We start from the raw sequence: 18,489 nt of genomic DNA, 5'->3' as shown, positions 1-18,489 counted from the left end.
GAGATTTACTGATCATTGCTTTTCATATTGGGAAGGCCATCAAGTCACTGTTTATTTCCATTTGCTCATGCTGCAGATATCTCTTTTTTTAATGCGCAGAATAGTTTCCCTCGGGGAGTACTATTTTCCCGTTGCCTTGGATGTTCATTTTGATAAAAATGCTAAAAGCCCAGCACTTGAAAATAAACGTCTTTCCTCCTTTAAATGGCTAATCCTTTTGACTTGCAGCTGCCACGTCCATGTTCGCACCCAACAGCCATTACAATGAGCAAAGTATCTGGAGCAGCATAGCAAGAAATCAAACCTTGATAACGAGTGCCTCGAGTCTGGTTAAAGGCATGGGCTGATATCTTCTGTGCACAGCCTTCTTCCTTCCCATCTCTCGTCTGCACCCCCATCTGCCTCTCTTCCCGCTTCAAGCATGCCTGTGCTGCACCCTTCCTTTGCCCTCCACTGCCCCACCTTCCTGATCTCATCTGGAGACAGAGCAGGTGCTATGGAGAGATAGAGAAAGGCTAAGAAAGGCATCTCCACCCAGGCTAATGACGCCTGCTACTTTCTGAGCTCACTATACTGAAACAGTTTCTCTGCAGCAGCCAAGCTGAAGCCAGACGGGAACAGGAAACATCCCAGAAGTTGAGGCAGACTGTAGATGGTCTCCTGCAGATGAGAATGAGATTGTTACCAGTGTATGTGATATGAGAAGCTCTCTTCACATCTGCCTACTTGTAGAGTCAATGATGCTAGACATGATTTAGATATGAATATGTGTGCCTGCACTCTCAAAACAATCATATTGCATCTCCTAACTCATAAAATTCCAGGGATGCCAACACAGGCTCCTAATGAATTGCATATAAGACACAGTTATATCACGCCTCATATAGTATTACTCAAACATAGAAATGTTTTTTTTTTTCTATTTCTTTCTATCTTTGTCGCTCAGACACTAGTGGACATGCAACATATACTCTGGACCACACTATTATTGTGGAAAGGTGGCATTTTTCAGTGACCTTTGTGCTGCCAGACTGTGATATTCAGCCAAGGTCAGCAGCCATCAGCAGGAGGCTTGGAGAAGGAGAGGCAGTTGAAAAGTTCAATCAGCATGCACATGAACACACATAGATGTACAGAGCATGCATTTGGACTTACATGCACAAATTCAAGTACGGGTTATAATAGCCTATGCTCTGAATTAGAAATACTAGGCCACAGCGAGTAGCTGTCATAAAACACACCTTGTGATTCACTCTTCTCGAAAAGTCAGCAGCACACACATGCCAGTATAATAAGACGAAATCTAATATGGAATCTAATATGATTTGCAATGTCCCATATTGAAATATAGGCGCGGAAACTATAGATGTGAAATATTTAAATTACTGTGCTTGCTGAGCACGGTTAAACTAACTTTGCATACTTTTTCAAAACTGTGGACACACACATACTTCCTATCAAATGAAATACAAAAAGGGGACGGTGGGATTAACGGATCAGTTCCCAATTTCCCTCAGCCGCCCAGCAGTAATCAGATCATCTTGCACCTGACGTGAGGCCTGAATTCCATTAGGCTTTATTAGCAGTAATTATCCCTTGCCTCCACCCCATGCTGTTCTCTCACTCCCCATCCTCCATCATTCCTTGAGATCCTGACATGCCCTCTTCTCCCTACATCCTCTTTACTCCTCCCCCATTTTTTCCAGTTGTTTTCCACCTGTACCCTCACTGTGAGTGTCATCCCACTCCTAGAGTGCCTGGATGGCTCATTCATGTCCTGTAATTCTTGTGTTTTGGGCTCTTTGGCCATTGGCCACATGTTAAACCACGCATTTCTGCTCAAGGTCACATGCATTCATGCATGTGCGCGTACATTATGCTTTTACTCGTAGTGGAGCTAAAGATAAGGGCTGTACTATCCAATCAACCCTCCTCAACCACCCCAGTGGTATTGAGGGGCCCAAAGATGAGGTGGACAATGGTGTGGTCTTTCAGATAGTGTTTCTCACTCAAGCAAGAAGGAGCATGAGGACTACAGAAAAGGCAAAATCCTCCTGGGAACAGCTTTTTACTCCCAGTTTGTGTTCATTTGTCCCTCCGCTCCCCTCGGCTGCCTTTGGGAACGAGTCAGCACTTGTTTTATTGGCCGTTACTGTGTGTCAGGGAGCAAATCGGTTTTTACTCACAGGTGTGAGTGGAGGACAAGTGTGAGTGTTCCATTACTTTTTGTATCAGGTTGGAATTATCTGGGTGTGAATAGGTTTGCCTGTCCCTTGCTGTGTTAGTGCAAAAGTTTGCGTTAATAAAAGATGTGGATTTGTCACCAAGCAAGAGCTGATTTTATATTTACTTGTTTTTACATGAAAAAATTAGTATATGTGTATATATATATGAGGTGTAGCAAAGTAGATGATGGAGCTGATTCCCTCTGTGCTGTTTATTATCACATTTTGTGTAATTATATAATTACTGCTAATCACCCACCTGAGGTGGCAGTGCTCTGCGGCAACACACTATTACAGAACAAACACAGCGACCTCAGCACATCTCACACTCATTAACACACTCCTCCCTCCCTCATTCTCTTCACCACTCTCCTTTTCTCTCGCTCTCTCTTGCTCCCTTTCTCTATGCTCATTATCTCTTGTCTTTATTTACATGCATGAAAACACACATGCACACACATGCTTGTGCGCACTTTCTAATGTAATGAGGATCCCAATCACCGTAATGAGATGAATAGCATTTCAGCAGCAGATAGGGGAAATTTATAGAGAGAAAATCTTCCCAGCAGGTATGTTTCTGATGTGAAACAGAAACAAGAAGAAAGCATCCCCAAATCACACCCGATGTTCTATCCCTTCGACAGGCAGTTGGGAGAATGGGGTAATAGTGTAGCGCTGCCGTATACTGCACATTAGTTAACTGAATGTGCCAGTCTCCAAATGAGAGAGAATGAGGGGGGGTGTGGTGTGAGCGATTCAGAGGCAAAAGACAAATCTCACATTTCAGACTCCATTTCAAAGAACATGAAATTCAATATACCACTCCAATCTAGTGCACGCTGTCATTGCTTATGCCAGTAATAGCAATCAGAGATATTGTATTCACTCCTCTCAGCCTCCCAGTGTCAATTTATGTTTATGTTTGCCAGTAAATATATTAAATGTCATTTAAGCCTTTTCAAGAAGCTGATTGTTTTGCTTTTGTTTTGTTCTGTCTGGTTCTCACTGTTTGTCATCCCGCAGATCTTTGCGCAGGCTTTTATTAATCTGCAGGCTGGATGGCAACTCTCACTAGCACTCCCCAATGCCCCATTGTCATCTGGTTGTGTAAATATCCCTACTAAATTAAATTTTACCCTCTGCAATGGGAACAAATTGAAAAGACACATATACAAATCTAGGTATTGTATTTATACCCGTCAGTTGAAAATTGAGTGACATTTGAGTCGTGCATTAGTGCGGACACCCTCTACATTGTAATGGCCACCCCTGTCTGTCCCTTGTTTTTTGAGCTATGTGAGAAGAATTCAGCAGTAGAGGAAATGAATTCCTTGCATTAGAAGACCATGCTGACACACATACTGAAAGGCACACAAACAGAAACAAACTGTGTGCTGCAGTAGCTAGGCGCCCACTGAGAGGCATTATGCTAGCTGACAGTACGACAGGATGGCACAGAGAGACCCCCAAACATCTCGCCCACATAATGAGACAGGGCAGGAGCTTTGGGGCTTCTTCATAAAGAGGAGGGGTGTTTATGTTGGGAGGAGCTATTGGAATGTGACAGTCCTGCGTGTATCCCACAGAGGACATTCTGGACCCCTCTGTCACTAAGTGTATCTGAAGGATGCCAGCTGCAGACAGAGGCTGACATACACAGATCAACTGGCTCATATCTGCCAGGCAGAATGAATTTATCACAAGACAGAGACAGACAACACAGCCCAACCATGAACATCAGATGGAAAAGGAACTTTAATTAAGTCTGTGTGTGTCTGTGGTGTGTGTGTGACAGATAACAACCTCTGTTAGGCTTAAAAAAGGCTTGAGACAGAGATTCCACTTTGCACATTTTTTTTTTTCCTTTTTCTCCCATATTCCCCTTTATGAACTCTGTAGCACTGCAATTCTATCCACTTTAAAAGTGCAGGCGCAGCACTTTACGTGCCTCACCAAAGTCTATTACTGTAAAGCACAACTACTGCTGGAGGCCTGTTTGTAGGTACAGTATACACAGATATATAGCCATCTTCATTCTCATCAAGTATCACTTAGGGATACACCATGTTTTCAATGAGCTAATGCGGTGTAACAATAGCTTTCAAACAGTGCCGTCTTTAAAGTAACTTATACATCTAGAAGGAGACGGTCACTGCCAAGCGAAACCAGATGAATTGTCATCTGTAACACTGGCTCCTGTATTCATTCAGGCTCATAAAATCAGCAGGTGGGTAAATTTTAGTGCAAATCTCTTGATTCTAGATTCTCTGTCTCTTAGTATTCCTCTTTGTGGGTATCTTACTGATCACTGTATCTCACCACAATGTCTGTGACTGGGCTTCCTTTTGGAAGAGCAAGGGAATGTGTGCACACAGAGATGAGGGAGACTCCAATCCAATCTCATTTAGGCAGGAGAGGGCAGAGTGCCACCAGGAACCTCCACTCAGTTACACCTGAGGGGCCTCAGCTATGGAAGGAGGATATGCAGCTTTGCATACAAATTGCTGCCGGGAGCCATTCTCCTGCCCACCTTACACAGGGGCACAGAAACACTGGTGCCTGATTAACATGAAGGGTATCAACTCTGCTCTGCAAACATGTGTTAAAGACTGTGATTTTCTCTTTGAGAATTGTATCCATCGCGTGGGCTCGGGTGTCTAGAAACATAGACATGGCATTCCATGACATTTCATGCGATCCATGTGTCATAAAGCTGACATAAAGGTTGACATACAGCTTACTTGACGATGGATTGGCTGTCATAAACATTGATGGCACTACATAACAAATGATCCTAAATTTTCATGGCACTGTTGTGACATTGAACAATGTCGTCTCTGCAATCGAATCCGGAGCTCATTTTCCAAGCACTGACCTAAATCTTAGTAATGTCACTTCGACCAACATGTTATGATTGAATGATTCTGTGATCGTACGCTATTTGTCATAAGAAGTCATTATACAGAGTAAATATCATAATCAAACTGTTATTTGTGAAGCCTTTATCCGTGCTTTGGGGTCTGAGGAAATCAACATCGTTCGGTGCCTTTGGGATCCAATTCTGCAGCATAACTGTACATTGTGTTTTACTTTAAGACAAAGACACAATAGTCTTTATGTTTTTGAAAAGGAAAATCTCCTCTCTTTCAAATTGTGCAACAACAGCCCTTTTCCCATTTCCCACAATAACCTTTTTGACATATGGTAATCAGTAAACACAAATCTATATTCTGTTTTGTCCCAAAACCTTTTCCAAATTGTTCTCAAATAATAGCCTTCTTTTGCTGAGAAAGATGACATTAGACATCTCAAAATAAGAAACTAAAGCAGTTTTTGTATGCCCTTCTTCTATTTGTTCATGTGCGTGTCTGTAAGCATGTGCATATGTGTATGTGTACCCACAGGACAGCCTAAAAACTTAGGGTGAGCCAAGGAGATTGGTAGATTGGTCCCATCCTCATCCGTATGCATGGCCAGGCATCCTCTAGAACTCTTTTGTTTTTAATGATAACTGGTCCCATGCATTGTTTACTAAGATGACAGGTCTATTTTCTTCTGATTTATAGCACTGTGGCATTCAAGGAGATACTGTACTTATTACTTTAAATGCAGTATGCAAAAACAAGTCAAAGAGACAGGCAGAGGGAGGAAGAAGGGAGGGTGTGGACATAAATTAAGGGTCATTGTTTCCCTTCTGCTCCAGACCGAGCAGCTGTTTGTTGAGGTCTAGACAGAGAGTTGAGAGCCGATCACCTTAGGAGGTCATTGCTGCGCTCAGCCCTGACTCACTTGGCTGCCAGGACTCTAGAGTGGAGGTGGTGGCATTGTCAGACTACCCTGTCAACAACATCTCTATATTTTTTGTTTGTGTATTTGGGCAAGTGGCCGGGCTTCCTCTCTGGATACTTACATAAGAACAGAGGAGGGAAACTCCCTCTGGTGGTTGAACAACAGCCTCCCACTCTTTACTGTGATGCAACATGGACCCATCTAGCCCTGACCCTTCCCATCCCCACCTCTGCTACCAAGAAAGCTCTAGAGTTTTTTGTTTTTTTAAGGTATAGAGAAGCAATAGGAAGGAGAGAGTTAAAGAGAAAGTTAAAGCATAGAGAAGGAGGTGGGATGTCATTGTTTTGACGGATTTAGTTACAGTAGCACAAAGATCAATTATTCAGCAGAGGCATGCATGGTTGCAGGATTAATGGTGCATGCAGCAGATAAATCAACCATTGGTCTCGAACCTTTCAGGGAGAGGGGAAACAGTACAAGACAAACATAGAAACGTGTTTGACGTTGGCATTTTATATCCATCCTTTACCATTAGTAACCTTGAGATTTCAGGATCGAATGGGAACGGAGAACACATCCTGCCACAAATAACCATCCAGATTTTAGGATATAATGTCAAAAAATGTCCACATTATATCATCCTGAATGCCGATTTGGCTCAGAAGGACAGAAGTATCTCTCCGTCCTCAGACTGTGGAAGGATATGAAAAAGGAGGGCTGTAGTTGCTGTTGAGAGATTGAAACGCTGCTATATATTACAACCTCTGGAGACCTGTCGGCACTCCAACTTACCACCACCCCCACCCCCACCACCATCTCTGTGTCTGTCTCTGTCTCTCTCTCTCTCTCGTTTTCACTTTGACTTTGCTCAGGGTCCTTTTCCCTTTCTGTTTTACTGTTACATTTCACATCACACCCCCTTTTTGTATTCATACAGTGCATCTATCCATGTTCTTGTCTGGCTGGTTGTACTTGTATTTGTATATGTGTGCACACATCTCTCTACCTGATTGAATTTGCTACATTCAGACCCCCTCCTCCATCCCTGTCTGTTTTGGCTGCCAGGTTGTACCTGTCTGGTATTTCAGGTACGTTTTAGCCCATCTGAGTGTGCCTATAATTCCCTTCCTCTATTTGTCTGCCTCCTTTATCTGTCTGTCTCTTTTATCTGTCTGCTCCCTAGCTGCTGCCCCAGCCCAATGCAGCCCTCATGGCCTTTCTTCTCCTACAGTTGAAATCACATACCCTGGTCAGGCTTCTATCTTCAGACACTAAGCTTCACCCAGCCAGAATGTCAAATCATTTCAGTCTCAGTCATTTTTTTTTCTCAACATAATTGTTACAACGGGACTCTCATTCTGGCCCTGTCACTATTTCACATTTCTTCACTTTTCAGTTTTGTCCAGAGTGTTTCCAAGAGTTTGCATGAAGCCAAAGTTAACCATTGATGTCCAGATTAGAATTACAGATAATTAAAAGCGGAGGGAATACGGATGCCTTTGGCCATATCAAAGGGTCTTCACTCCGCAGAAAGACATTTTGCATATGAGCAATGGTGGAGGAGTGAATAAAGGAGGGAGCAAAAGGGGGAGGCAGTCAGGGAGCCATGCTAGAAGTGGGAGGATCAAAGGAGAGATGGTGGCAGAGTGCTGTCCCCTGCTGTGCAGCTCTGATAAAGACAGGTTAGCGCCACAGGTCTCTTCACTGAGAAGGAGCCAGGCACAAGGCCAGGGGAGATGCATGAACAAGCCAGCTTACAAACATCTCATAATAACTCAGGCAGAAGAAGCCCTCTGAATTAAAATGTCACTTTTCATTTGCTTTCCTTTCCCTCATTTTGGCTCACTGGCTGATTTTTTCCTTCGCTCTCATTCTCTTACGCACTCTCTCTTGTCTGCCTTACCTCACCCCCTTAACCAACCAGCTCCCCAACTCACCAGCCACACATAATATGGACCCCTTCCATTGCATTCCCCACTGTCTTCATCACAGGGCTGCCTTGGGGCTCGCAGGCCCTTCCATCTGCCTGCTGTGAATCTGCAGCTCTCCCTGTCTTTCTTTGCCTGTCTCTCTGTCTGTTGTTGCAATCCTCATTTCTCTGAATCTGAGCTCTCCCAACACACACACATACACACACAGTCACAATTATGATCACTGGCAAAGTAAAAACTCTTGCCTATTAGATCAATTACTCACCGATTACTATTACACAAAATAAATGGATTGTTTTGTCAGTGCTAAATGTGCCTCACAATGTCAGTGTGGTTATCTTTTTAGCTGATGGCTCTATAATATACTTTTGTTTTCAGTGTGATGCTGTTGACCTTTATTTAAACCTGAAAGTGCCAAACTCAAGAGTATTTGCATTAGCAGAGAAACAGCTTCATGTCAAGTGTTATTATTATCATTTTAAATGAATGTTTGTTGGTTTATTATTAAAATTCCAGGGGATCTAACACAGCGGATATAATATAGGAGGCAGCCTATACAGTCTGAACAAGATTGCTGCTGGTTTTATAGCTCCTCAATGATCGATGTCATTACTGTCTTTGTTCTCGATCCTTTTAATCCTGCTGCTGAGTCTGGCTGTCCAAATTAGGTGTGCTGCCTTCTGCAGGAACTAAAGAGGGGTGAAGAGACTATAGTTGTAAAAGAAGCACACAGAAGCTGATGAAGGTGGTTTCTATGCTCTGAAGTAGACCACCATCTTACCCAGAGTGTAGGGAATGGAGGGGGCAGCTATCAATCTTTAATTGGGCACTGTGGGCCATAATAAAAACTTGTCAAAGTATGGTGGAACGAAATGAGGGAGAATGAAAGAGACCTACTGAGTGATATGGAAGGCCAAAAAGAAAAAAAAACCCTGGTGAGCCTAGTGCGCTTTAATGCAGTGCATATTGGCAGGTGTCACTCTGCCTAATTTCACGCCTCCGTAAACCAGTGTGCACACAGACGATCGCCACTTCCAAGTCCCCTCACTTCCTCCCTCTACCTAGCCCCATCTCAGTCTCTGCACTTTAATGTATAATTGGTTGCATTGGCGTGTTTCTCCTTCCACGTGAGAAACAGCTGTGGCTTGGCCCTTGCAGAACCTTTTGTCTCCCTGAAAGCTGGAGGTGCATGCCTGTATGCTCCATGTCAGGCAAAATGTGCAGCTTAAGCACTAAATAGGAGACTGGTGACCGTTAAGGAAGCACACGGCCCCATCCCTTCCATCTGTTACACCAGCGTCGTGTGATGTCGAATGATTTGCTTGTTCTTTTGCCTCTGTCAGTTGTCCAGCCTGTTGGACTTTAGGCCAGTAGAGATGATGACGAGGGGTGAGTAGTTCAGCCAGCGGTGTGTGTACATATGTGTGTGTTTGTATGTGACACAGTGGGACTTCCAGAGTTTGACACGAGGACGTCCTGTGGCATCAGAGACAGAAACGAGTTCTGATCCTCGATGCTCTTGCGACCCTCTGTTGCTCCACAAACCTCTCCTCCCATCCTCACCCTCTCACCCCCCCAACTTTCCTTCTTTCTCGTCCTTTACTCGACCCCCCCCCCCCCCCCCCATCACTGTTCTTCCCTACTCACCCTTTCTCGCCCTCCTTCCTGTAGTCTGTGTTTGTGTTGGGAAGATTAAGCTGCTCTGACAAAGCTGTGTTTACAAATATGCAGGCAGAGAAACAGGCCAAGCGACGCTGAATAGGAATAGAATACAAATTGCTTTTTTATCTCTCTTAGGGCCAGGGCGAGAGAAAATGTGTTTGCGATTGTTGCTCCTCCGCCTGTGAAGGATAAAGCCTCAGTACTGGGTTTGGGCTCCCTGTTAGCATTCATTCTATCCTCTCCTCTCTCTGTCTCTCTCTCGGTGTCTCTCTCTGTCCTCCCACTCCCTTTCTTCCCCCCATGCTCTTTCTCCTCTTTGTCTACTCCACACACTCTGTCTCTTTCTCCCCGGCAAAAAGATTTTTTCTTGCTGTTTCCTTGGTAATCATATCTCCTCTTCTCTCCTTTCTTCTCTCCTCCCTAACTCTCTCATGCCTCCTTGATCTGTGCTCCTCTCTCCCCTATATGTGCACTAGTCCCTCTCCTCTCACCTCATTCCCTTAATAATTTTCTCCATTCCTCTCCCCCCTTCATGTTTTCATACACGCTGAATATTTTTCTCTGTCACTCACGCTCTCTGTCTTTCTCTCCATTCATCTATCCCCTTTTCTCTCCTTCACTCAGTAGGACTCGTGATTTACAGTCTGTCTCAGCTCTTCCTTGCTCACACCGGAGATATTAGAAATTTTGAGTGCCTATAGATCACAGCAGGGGGAGAAGGCGTGAGCCTCTGCTAATCAGCCCTAACAGAAGTGTGCAGCATTACAAATCTGGGCTCTCTCTTACAATCAGGCAGCATGTCTGGCTGGCATAACCCACAGCAGGGAATCAGAGGTCTGTGATGTCATCTTCAGCAGGTCTCCATTGTGTGTGCATTTAGGGGCAAACAGTGGGTTGGATGTTTGCTCTTATTAATGCAGAGGACACGGTCCCCTTTTCTATGCTGTGGTACTTTTATCCTTACCTCAGCTAACATAAGCGAAGGTTAATAGACGGTCACAGAGATTCAAACAATGCCATCTATGCTTAATAAGAAGCATCAGTCTCATACTGTGATGCTGCCATTAATTTGTTATTTAAATAAGGACATGCCAGCTTTTAAGGACATTGTTGACTTTAAGATCTGTTTTTTTTTTTTTTTTTAATTTCACTGTATGCCTGCTGTAGCTAAATCTGTACCTGTAATCCTCTTCAGTTTTTTCCCCCTAGGTATATGTGAATATATTCATGTTCTGGCTTAATATCTCTTTGGCCAGTCTCCAGCACATGCATTTGTGTTTGACTAAGCGCAATTGAGAGACAGGGTACGGGAAAGCCTTCTTAGACTCAGCTGTTTCCTACCCACTAAAAATGACAGCTAAAACGTGACCTCCAACCTCGTGTCTTTAAGCTGTGGCTTGATAACCTGGCTGCTGTATGCATTACTCCAGTTTTAATGGAATGAAGTGTCTGTCATCATTGAAAGGGCCAGGCATGTAATGCAAACAGTTCCTCATTACTCTTTTTGCTTTGTGACGTTTTTTCATTTCTATTCAACACCGGCAATCTCGAGGTCAGCTCAAAGGTTAGAGTGATAAGAAAGTAGTGTCTTGAGATAATGACCAGTTTCCATTTACCTTTTCACCTTTTACACATATACTTAGTATCCATTTGTAACCTGCCATCCCCCACATTTGTATAATTTGCTAACCTCACGCAGACTTCTAACTAAAGCTATTTTGCTTTGTTAAGATGTACTGGGTTCAAACACAGATTTTGAGGACAGACCATTAGCACTTCAAAAACAAAGACATGACTTGAGGTACGGTTATAATTTAATATGTAATAGATCTCTAAAGTAAGGCCTCTTTCTGGAGAAAAGTCAGCCTAAGGGAGCGAAAAGATATGAAAAAAGAAAAACCATGGAGAGAAAAGTGGACAGAGAAAGTTTGTTACCCTTGCATATGTAGGCTTCTTCTCATATTGTGGCTACTATAGAAACACAGTTTGACTTTTGAGAAGCTGACAGAAGAGCTGCAAGGTTTACAGATCTTTCTTTTGTTGACAGCCATCAATGAGTCGACTGCTGTCGTAGGCTGAGGTCAAGGCAAGACGTCAGTTGGCTCTTTGTGAAATGTAAAAAAAACACAAACTGCCCAGTATATTCACTTGTCCACTCATTTCACCTCTTTTTGTGATAAGGTTTTCAGCATTTCTGTTTGGCTTACTTTAAGTGAATTGGCCTTTATCCAGTGCTGCAATCAGAAAATATATAGCTACAGTAACAAAACTGATCAGGGTTTGTTTATTTGATGTGTTTATATGTATGTTCCTCCATCTGCAGCATGACCGTGTCAACTGAAATGACACAGTAAGTGCAGACCTAAAGAGTTAAGTCATGGGCATTTACTACATCCCCCCTTTCTCTTTATATTGATATGTCAAGGCAAAACCAACAACTACCTATTTAAACACAAGCATGAATGTGAGTCTTTTACTGTAGATTTTATTTACTTAGCTAGCTCTGTTATAATGAATTTCCCTTGATGATGCCATAAGATATTTTACTTGTGGTTGCATTTTTAAGGCTGGTCTGAATGCGTTCCACTAACACAAGCTGCATTTTTATTTATTTTTTTGTTGAACTGTACATAGAATGCAACTGGGAAAAACTGTATTTTGCCTCCTGTACGGGCAGTGCAGGTGTAACTTGATATACTTGTGTCTTTGTGTGTTGGAATGTGGTGGCATGCCGTAGGCCCCATGCCACCCCTCCATCCCATTAGCTGAGCCCAGCCCCTGCCTGTGTCTGCTTTAACCTTGGCCAGCAGGCTGGAGGAGAGGGAAAGTAATTCTAACCTTAAAAACCTGCTGATTAAAGCTAGTTTGGTGGAATTCGATTCCACTTAATACCTTTGGCCGTGAGCCCAGCTGGCTAGCATTAGCATCAACAGACACAGTGTCTTCAGTCAGGGAGACAGACGTGCATGGGCATGAGCGTGAGCTTCCTCTCGCATGTGCGAAAGCGTGTCTATAAATCCTATATCCTCTCGTCTGTCTTTTTACCTCTCTATTCTTCTTCCCGTCTGTGATCCTACTATTATTTCTCCCCCAGCTCGATATGTAATTCTTGTATTCCAACTTCATTGCCAAAGTTTTTCTCCAGAAAATGTCTTTCCTCGGTTTGGTCTTGAATTTCTAGTTTTCCTCAGCCTCAGGAATGAAGCTAGACAGAGTAAAGGTTTTCAGTGTTGCAAGTGGTCAGGGGTTTCTCTCTAACTGCCTCAGTCCTGTTATTGTTTTTCTCTTGAACTTGATGTATAGCTGTGTTTACACGTCCAGCGTGGCTAATTAATTCTCCTCTTCGGGGCCTGTTTATCAACTGTTTGTGTTTATTTTACAATGAGTATGCTATTTTTAGAGACAGTCATTTCCATAACATTTTTCCAGAGCATCATTTGTTTTGCTTTGTTGAGGAATTTAGGTTTGTTTTCCATTTTTCTCCTCAGCTCAGGCGCAGTCTGCCAATTCATTTTGTAGCTCGCTCAGTTTTGACTGATTTAGAAGCAGCAGCTGGTCCAGTGGAGAAGACTGGAGAGATAAATCTAAGCCTCTTTTGATTTATTATGTATAATGTCTCATCAGCCGTTGCTAAGGTCTTCAGATGCACTGAAGAATTATACCGTTACATCTTTACAAGTTGTGGCTTATTTAAAGGCGTATAAAGAAGAAAAACCTAATAAAGAAAGCATAGCAGGGATAAAAACCACTGCCATAGTGCCAGTGCCATACCAGAGCTCTGCATATTCCCTCTCTCATTTCTATACAAGGCATCTACTGTGTATTATGGGCATTCTGGGCATAGTGCCACCTTACCAGACACTATAGATAATTTGATTCCCACTGAACGATTGGGAGAGAGCAGAGCGGGGAGGCTGACTGTAAAGAAAGCAGGTGAAATGCAGAGCATTACGGTATCAGTCGAAAATGAGCTCATCCTCCAAACTGGAAGTGGCACTTTTCAGCCCTAAGTCATCTAATCACATCTGTATAGAGCCAGAAATCGTTGGTTGATCAATAGTCATCATGGATGCTGTCAATGGCCAGGGTAGTTTGAATTTTGCATGGTCCATGAATCTCTATTGAGTATGGATTTTGTGTTCCCTCCATGGATGGGGTTGTATAGTACTGCCTGATTGGCTGCAGTGTGAGCTCTATTTATGCTGTTGTGCCCCAGGCTGAATCACCTGCCCCAGGCATCCATATGAACAGACATATGCAAACATGCACACAAACACAAGTACACACACACAAAATGATACATTCCCGCTAATGAAGCAGTGAGCCAGAAGTGGCTTTACCAGGTGGATATCCATGTCAACAACTGTTTAATAGTGCAAAGCAAGTCATTCAATACAGCCAGGCCTAAAAAAAAAAATTACACAAAATCCAACAGTAGGTTATGCTCATCCAGAGCAGTGATATGTGAGAGTATGTGCGAACAAATGGTGAGAAGGAAATATTAGAGGGTACATGAGTCTTACATAAAAAGATAGAACAATTCTACTTGAAAGAGTTGGCCTGACGTGATAAAAGGGAGCTGGATGGAGGGAAGAAATCATCAACAACGGGGTTTTCTTTTACAAAAATGCCAGGCAAGTTATCCATGTACATGCACATTCCTGTGTGCCACTAAGTGAATGTGTATGCATGTGCGCTCTTCACAGTGGGACTGACAATCCCACAGAAAGACAAATGTGTGGCAGCTTCTGACAGTAACACGTTTGCATCACGGCAGGAAAACAGCAAATTGCCAACATAAATAAGGTGCCACGCTCTGATTAGGACTGTCTTCACACATCATTATGGTCTAATGAGAGAGTTTCCCCTCTCTCTCAGTCTCTTTATAGCTGCATGTCTGCTTGCCGTATTGCCTTCACAGACTTTGCATTTTACTAGCCCCTCTCTAGCTGCGCTTGACACCTGTCAGACATGATGGATGAATGTAAGTGAGGTGTCGCCAGGGCAACAAGCAGGCCAGGGGCAGTGGTGGCCTCCAGAGGCAAGACAGGTAGCCAGTGGTGGCTCTGCTTTTATATCTGAAGGCTTTATTTAAGACAAACTGTCTGGCCTGATTGCCCCGTGTGAACTGCGGTCCTGCTCTACTTCAGATGACACCCCAATTGGGAGGGGTTTTAGGGGGTGAGGGGGTCGACGAGTGTTTGGGGAGGGGTTCAGTCCTATAATACCCTCTCATTGGGTCATGCCAGCATTTCATTGCCTTGGCCGCTTGCTTGACTGACAACACCAAATGAATTTGCTGCATCAGTGTCTGACTTTGGAGGACACACGTCGCTGTAACTCTTTTTTCTTGCTGTCCGCAGTGACAGCACATGAATACATTATGGACACACTACTTGTGAATTCTTCTATAAACTGCTCTGTGTCATTCTTCCGCTGTGCCTCATATTCGCACACGACGCCACACTAATAATACATCCACATTTGCGTGGCCGTGTTTGTGAGCACATATGCAATTATGTGGGGTTTTTTCGCTGTTTTTGTATCAGTGTGCAAACGCTCTTCAAAATTACACATTGGGAAACTGTACTTTTTATGCGAGGACATGTGTGTATGTGTCTATAATTATGGTTTAATTGCTTGCCCTGCGATGTGCTGTCATCTGTCACAGCTCAAAGACAGCAAATAATGGTTCTGCTGCCATCACTTTGTCACCCAGACACTCAGCATGCAGAAAGCAGCAGAAACACCAGTAACTGATATGCGTCTTGAATTACTGATAAGCGCTCAAGTATGATGAGCTTTGTGTGTATGGGCGTGCTCGCGCTCTCAACATTTTCTTGGTATGCCTTTGTATCGGGGTCTGTTGTGATTTCTTCTGTAAGTATGCATAAAGCTGTGTGCATGAGTGTCAAAGCCTGTGGTGTGTGAAAATGTATGATTCTGAGTGGGTGTCGTTTTGTGCTTGAGAACTCAATGTCTAATTTTGTGAGTTTGTGTGTGTGTGCAAATGTGTGTGTTTGTAAGAGCGAATTGGTGTTTATGTTGCAGTAGAGTAAGGGTTCACAGGCTTATGGGTGTGTGTGTGTGTGTGTGGGAAAATGTGTTTGATGCCTTGTGTATATCGGCAATGACAGGTGCAACAGTTGTGTTATGCTTTAAGCTGCTTGTTTGTCTGGCACGCTGCTTTGTGTGGTTGAGAAATGGAGTAAACAGAGGGAAAGGAAAGCAGCCTGGGGGCTAATTTATTCACTCCCCAGTCGCCCTAGTCACAGAGGCCTGTTGCACTGGCCCACCTGTCAATCCAGAGGAGCATGCCATACCGTTATACCATCCAACTGTACACTGCCACACCACACTCTCAGTGGGCCAAGCGCTTTAGGCTATAGCAGTATTAACCATGATATATTAATAAACGCTCTGTAATCAGAATTAACAAGACAGCAAGTTGGGGGGTTTTTCAAGCAACATCCAGAAGTTTGCAATTTTCTGTGTGCCGTGAAAGTGCAAAGTTGTATCAGTGCTGGCACTGAAATTTAAAGTCAAGCGTTACATAGACAGAAAGTTGGCATTTCTCTTTGTAAGCACCTTTCACAGAACTTTCAACACATGACTGTAGTGAAATGCATAAACAGTTTAATGCCATATAGACCAGTGTCCTTTGTTGCATCACTAATCCCTTGAAAAGGGTCCAAAGTAGAGTTTGTGACATAAATGCTCACGAAACTGCACAGGAGAAATGTGCGAGACGATAGCTGTTGTAGTCGACTGTAGTAATGTGATGTTCAGTTCACTGTGGGTGTGGGAGGAAGTGTCTGCCCATTGCCAGCGTCGAGTAATGGATGGCAGAGCTATGGGAGTGGGAGGAGGCATACATCCTTTTTCAGACAGCTGTAATGGATGGGAGTACAGCAAAAAATAAGAACAGGAGGCAGTCTGCATGCATTCACCCTCTCAAACTCTCACATGCAGAGTTCAGTAGTATTGAAATTAGTTCACAAAAGATGTGAATGGAACAATGGAACACCTGGTGAAACAGTCAAGGCTAATTTGACTCTTGCTAATTGGTCATAAGACTCCTATGGGTGAACATTCTGGATATACGCAGCCTCACACATGAGTTTGTACTTGTGTGTGATGTATTTGTGTTTTAACTGTGTAATGTGTCTTTTTTTATCCATTTGCCCAGTCTTTGTAGCTGTACAGTGCTAGCTGTAATTAACAAGGAAGTTTGATGTTGGCAAGCCACTTTCTATATATACAGGCCAACTTCTTCTGCAGGCCATGCATAGTTAACCAGGTTAAACAAGACAAACACATAGCACACTTCAAGGTGCCTATTTATCATTAAATAATGTAGTCCTCTTTCTGCCCATTCACAGCTCCCCAGGAAACCTGCCTTTACTTACTCAACAAGTGTTGAATGATGATGCTGTACCTTCCTGTGAACATGTGCATATGTGCATGTGCACTTTGACTAACAGTGTATGTATCACCACAGCTGGTAGCTCTCCTAATTTCTCATCAAACATTTATACCAAAGAGGACTTGCATGAAGCTCAGCCCTCTCAGCCTTCTCCTCTGCCTTATTCCTCTGGGAACCAGGCTTCATGTCTAAAGAGCAATCCATTTTACCCTTGCCTTTTCTAAATATTGAATCACACAAAATCACAGCCTGTGTCCTAGCTGGTGAGGGTTATGGAAGGAAGAAGTTTTGTAGACTTTTTTTTGTTGCTGCTGTAAACCAGCAAAAGCCCTGCCATCCCTTTAGGTCACCTGGGAGCCACAGCCATGAGTCTCCCAGAGAAGGATTGGGAAGGAGTGGGGATGGAAGGAGGTTAAGTGCTGCCTTGCTGCTGTTCCTCGGTGCGTGGTGCTTCGTTGCGTTTGCCTCTGCTGCCGGCTGGTGAAAAATGTCTCCTGGCCCCTCTGCCAGATATCAGGACGCGTTATCAGCCCCGCCTAGCTCTTTCCACTGTAACGAGCCCCCAGGCACTGCATTATCTGTTTACGATAAGGATATTAATAACACTGTGCTTTAGTTATGTGCAGGGTTGCCCCACGGGGTGATGGGGGGGTTGAAGTAAGAAGCACCTGAATCATTCTGTCAAAGGTACTTTCCAAGGAGGACAGGATATAAGTGGAAGAGAGGAAGAGGGAACCGAGGGAGAAGTCATATGGTTATGTAGGGACAGTGATGAAATGCTGGTTAACCCATCCAGTTTTTCCCATCAGCTCACTGTCTTTGTTTTCAAGAACAATAGCTTGGCCATCTGCCAGCAGGTCCATGTGGGAGTTATCATATGGGGAGAAGAGGTCAGGGTTTCAAAGGTCACAGCTGCCATGGTTAGCTGAGAGGTCAGTCTATTTCCTGGACTTTACTGTTGTGTAATGTGCTCTTTTTGTCTCCCTTTTCTGTCTTTCTCTGCTACCTCACTTCTGTCCAGTGTCTGTATGGCTGCTACGTCCACTCCTCCATCATCCCTACCTTCCACCGTAGGTGCTACTGGCTTCTCCAGGTAAGAACTCCTCTTTGCCTCTTTTACAGTTCACCACGCTTTAGTTTACTGAAGACTCTAACTGCCAATTCACAAGAACTTGAATGAGTTGCATGATATCACTTTCTATTTAACCGGAGCATTTTCTCGTGACAGCCAGCAGGCACACATCAACCTATCCCTCCACTACCCCCTCTCGGCCTTCTCTTTTCTCTTCCCAGCCTCCATTTTCCTTATCTTTCCCAGTCATTCACTTTTCTGATGGCATTGCCCATACACGCCGTCCAGCACGGCCGGTATCTCAGTCAGCTAAAAGCTTTGCCATCTCCCCTGTCTAACAGCTGCAGTGATGGGCAGTAAAAGCATGATGGAAGAGGTTCCCTG

The 18,489-nt window shown here is 43.8% G+C and overlaps 1 protein-coding gene across 1 annotated transcript in view; it reads left to right on the top strand.

The window, feature by feature from the left end:
- The window catches only part of camta1a (calmodulin binding transcription activator 1a), a 281,030-nt gene that overhangs the window by 200,980 nt on the left and 61,561 nt on the right, over positions 1–18,489 (top strand). Inside the window, exon 6 of the mRNA XM_025901871.1 lies at positions 18,055–18,126. Within this exon, the coding sequence (XP_025757656.1) occupies positions 18,055–18,126 (72 nt within the window). The remainder of the gene's footprint in view (positions 1–18,054; positions 18,127–18,489) is intronic.

The sequence above is a fragment of the Oreochromis niloticus genome, linkage group LG20, assembly GCF_001858045.2.
Source record: "Oreochromis niloticus isolate F11D_XX linkage group LG20, O_niloticus_UMD_NMBU, whole genome shotgun sequence".
NCBI classification, from domain to species: Eukaryota; Metazoa; Chordata; class Actinopteri; order Cichliformes; family Cichlidae; genus Oreochromis; species Oreochromis niloticus.
This window is presented reverse-complemented; position numbering and strand designations above follow the sequence as displayed.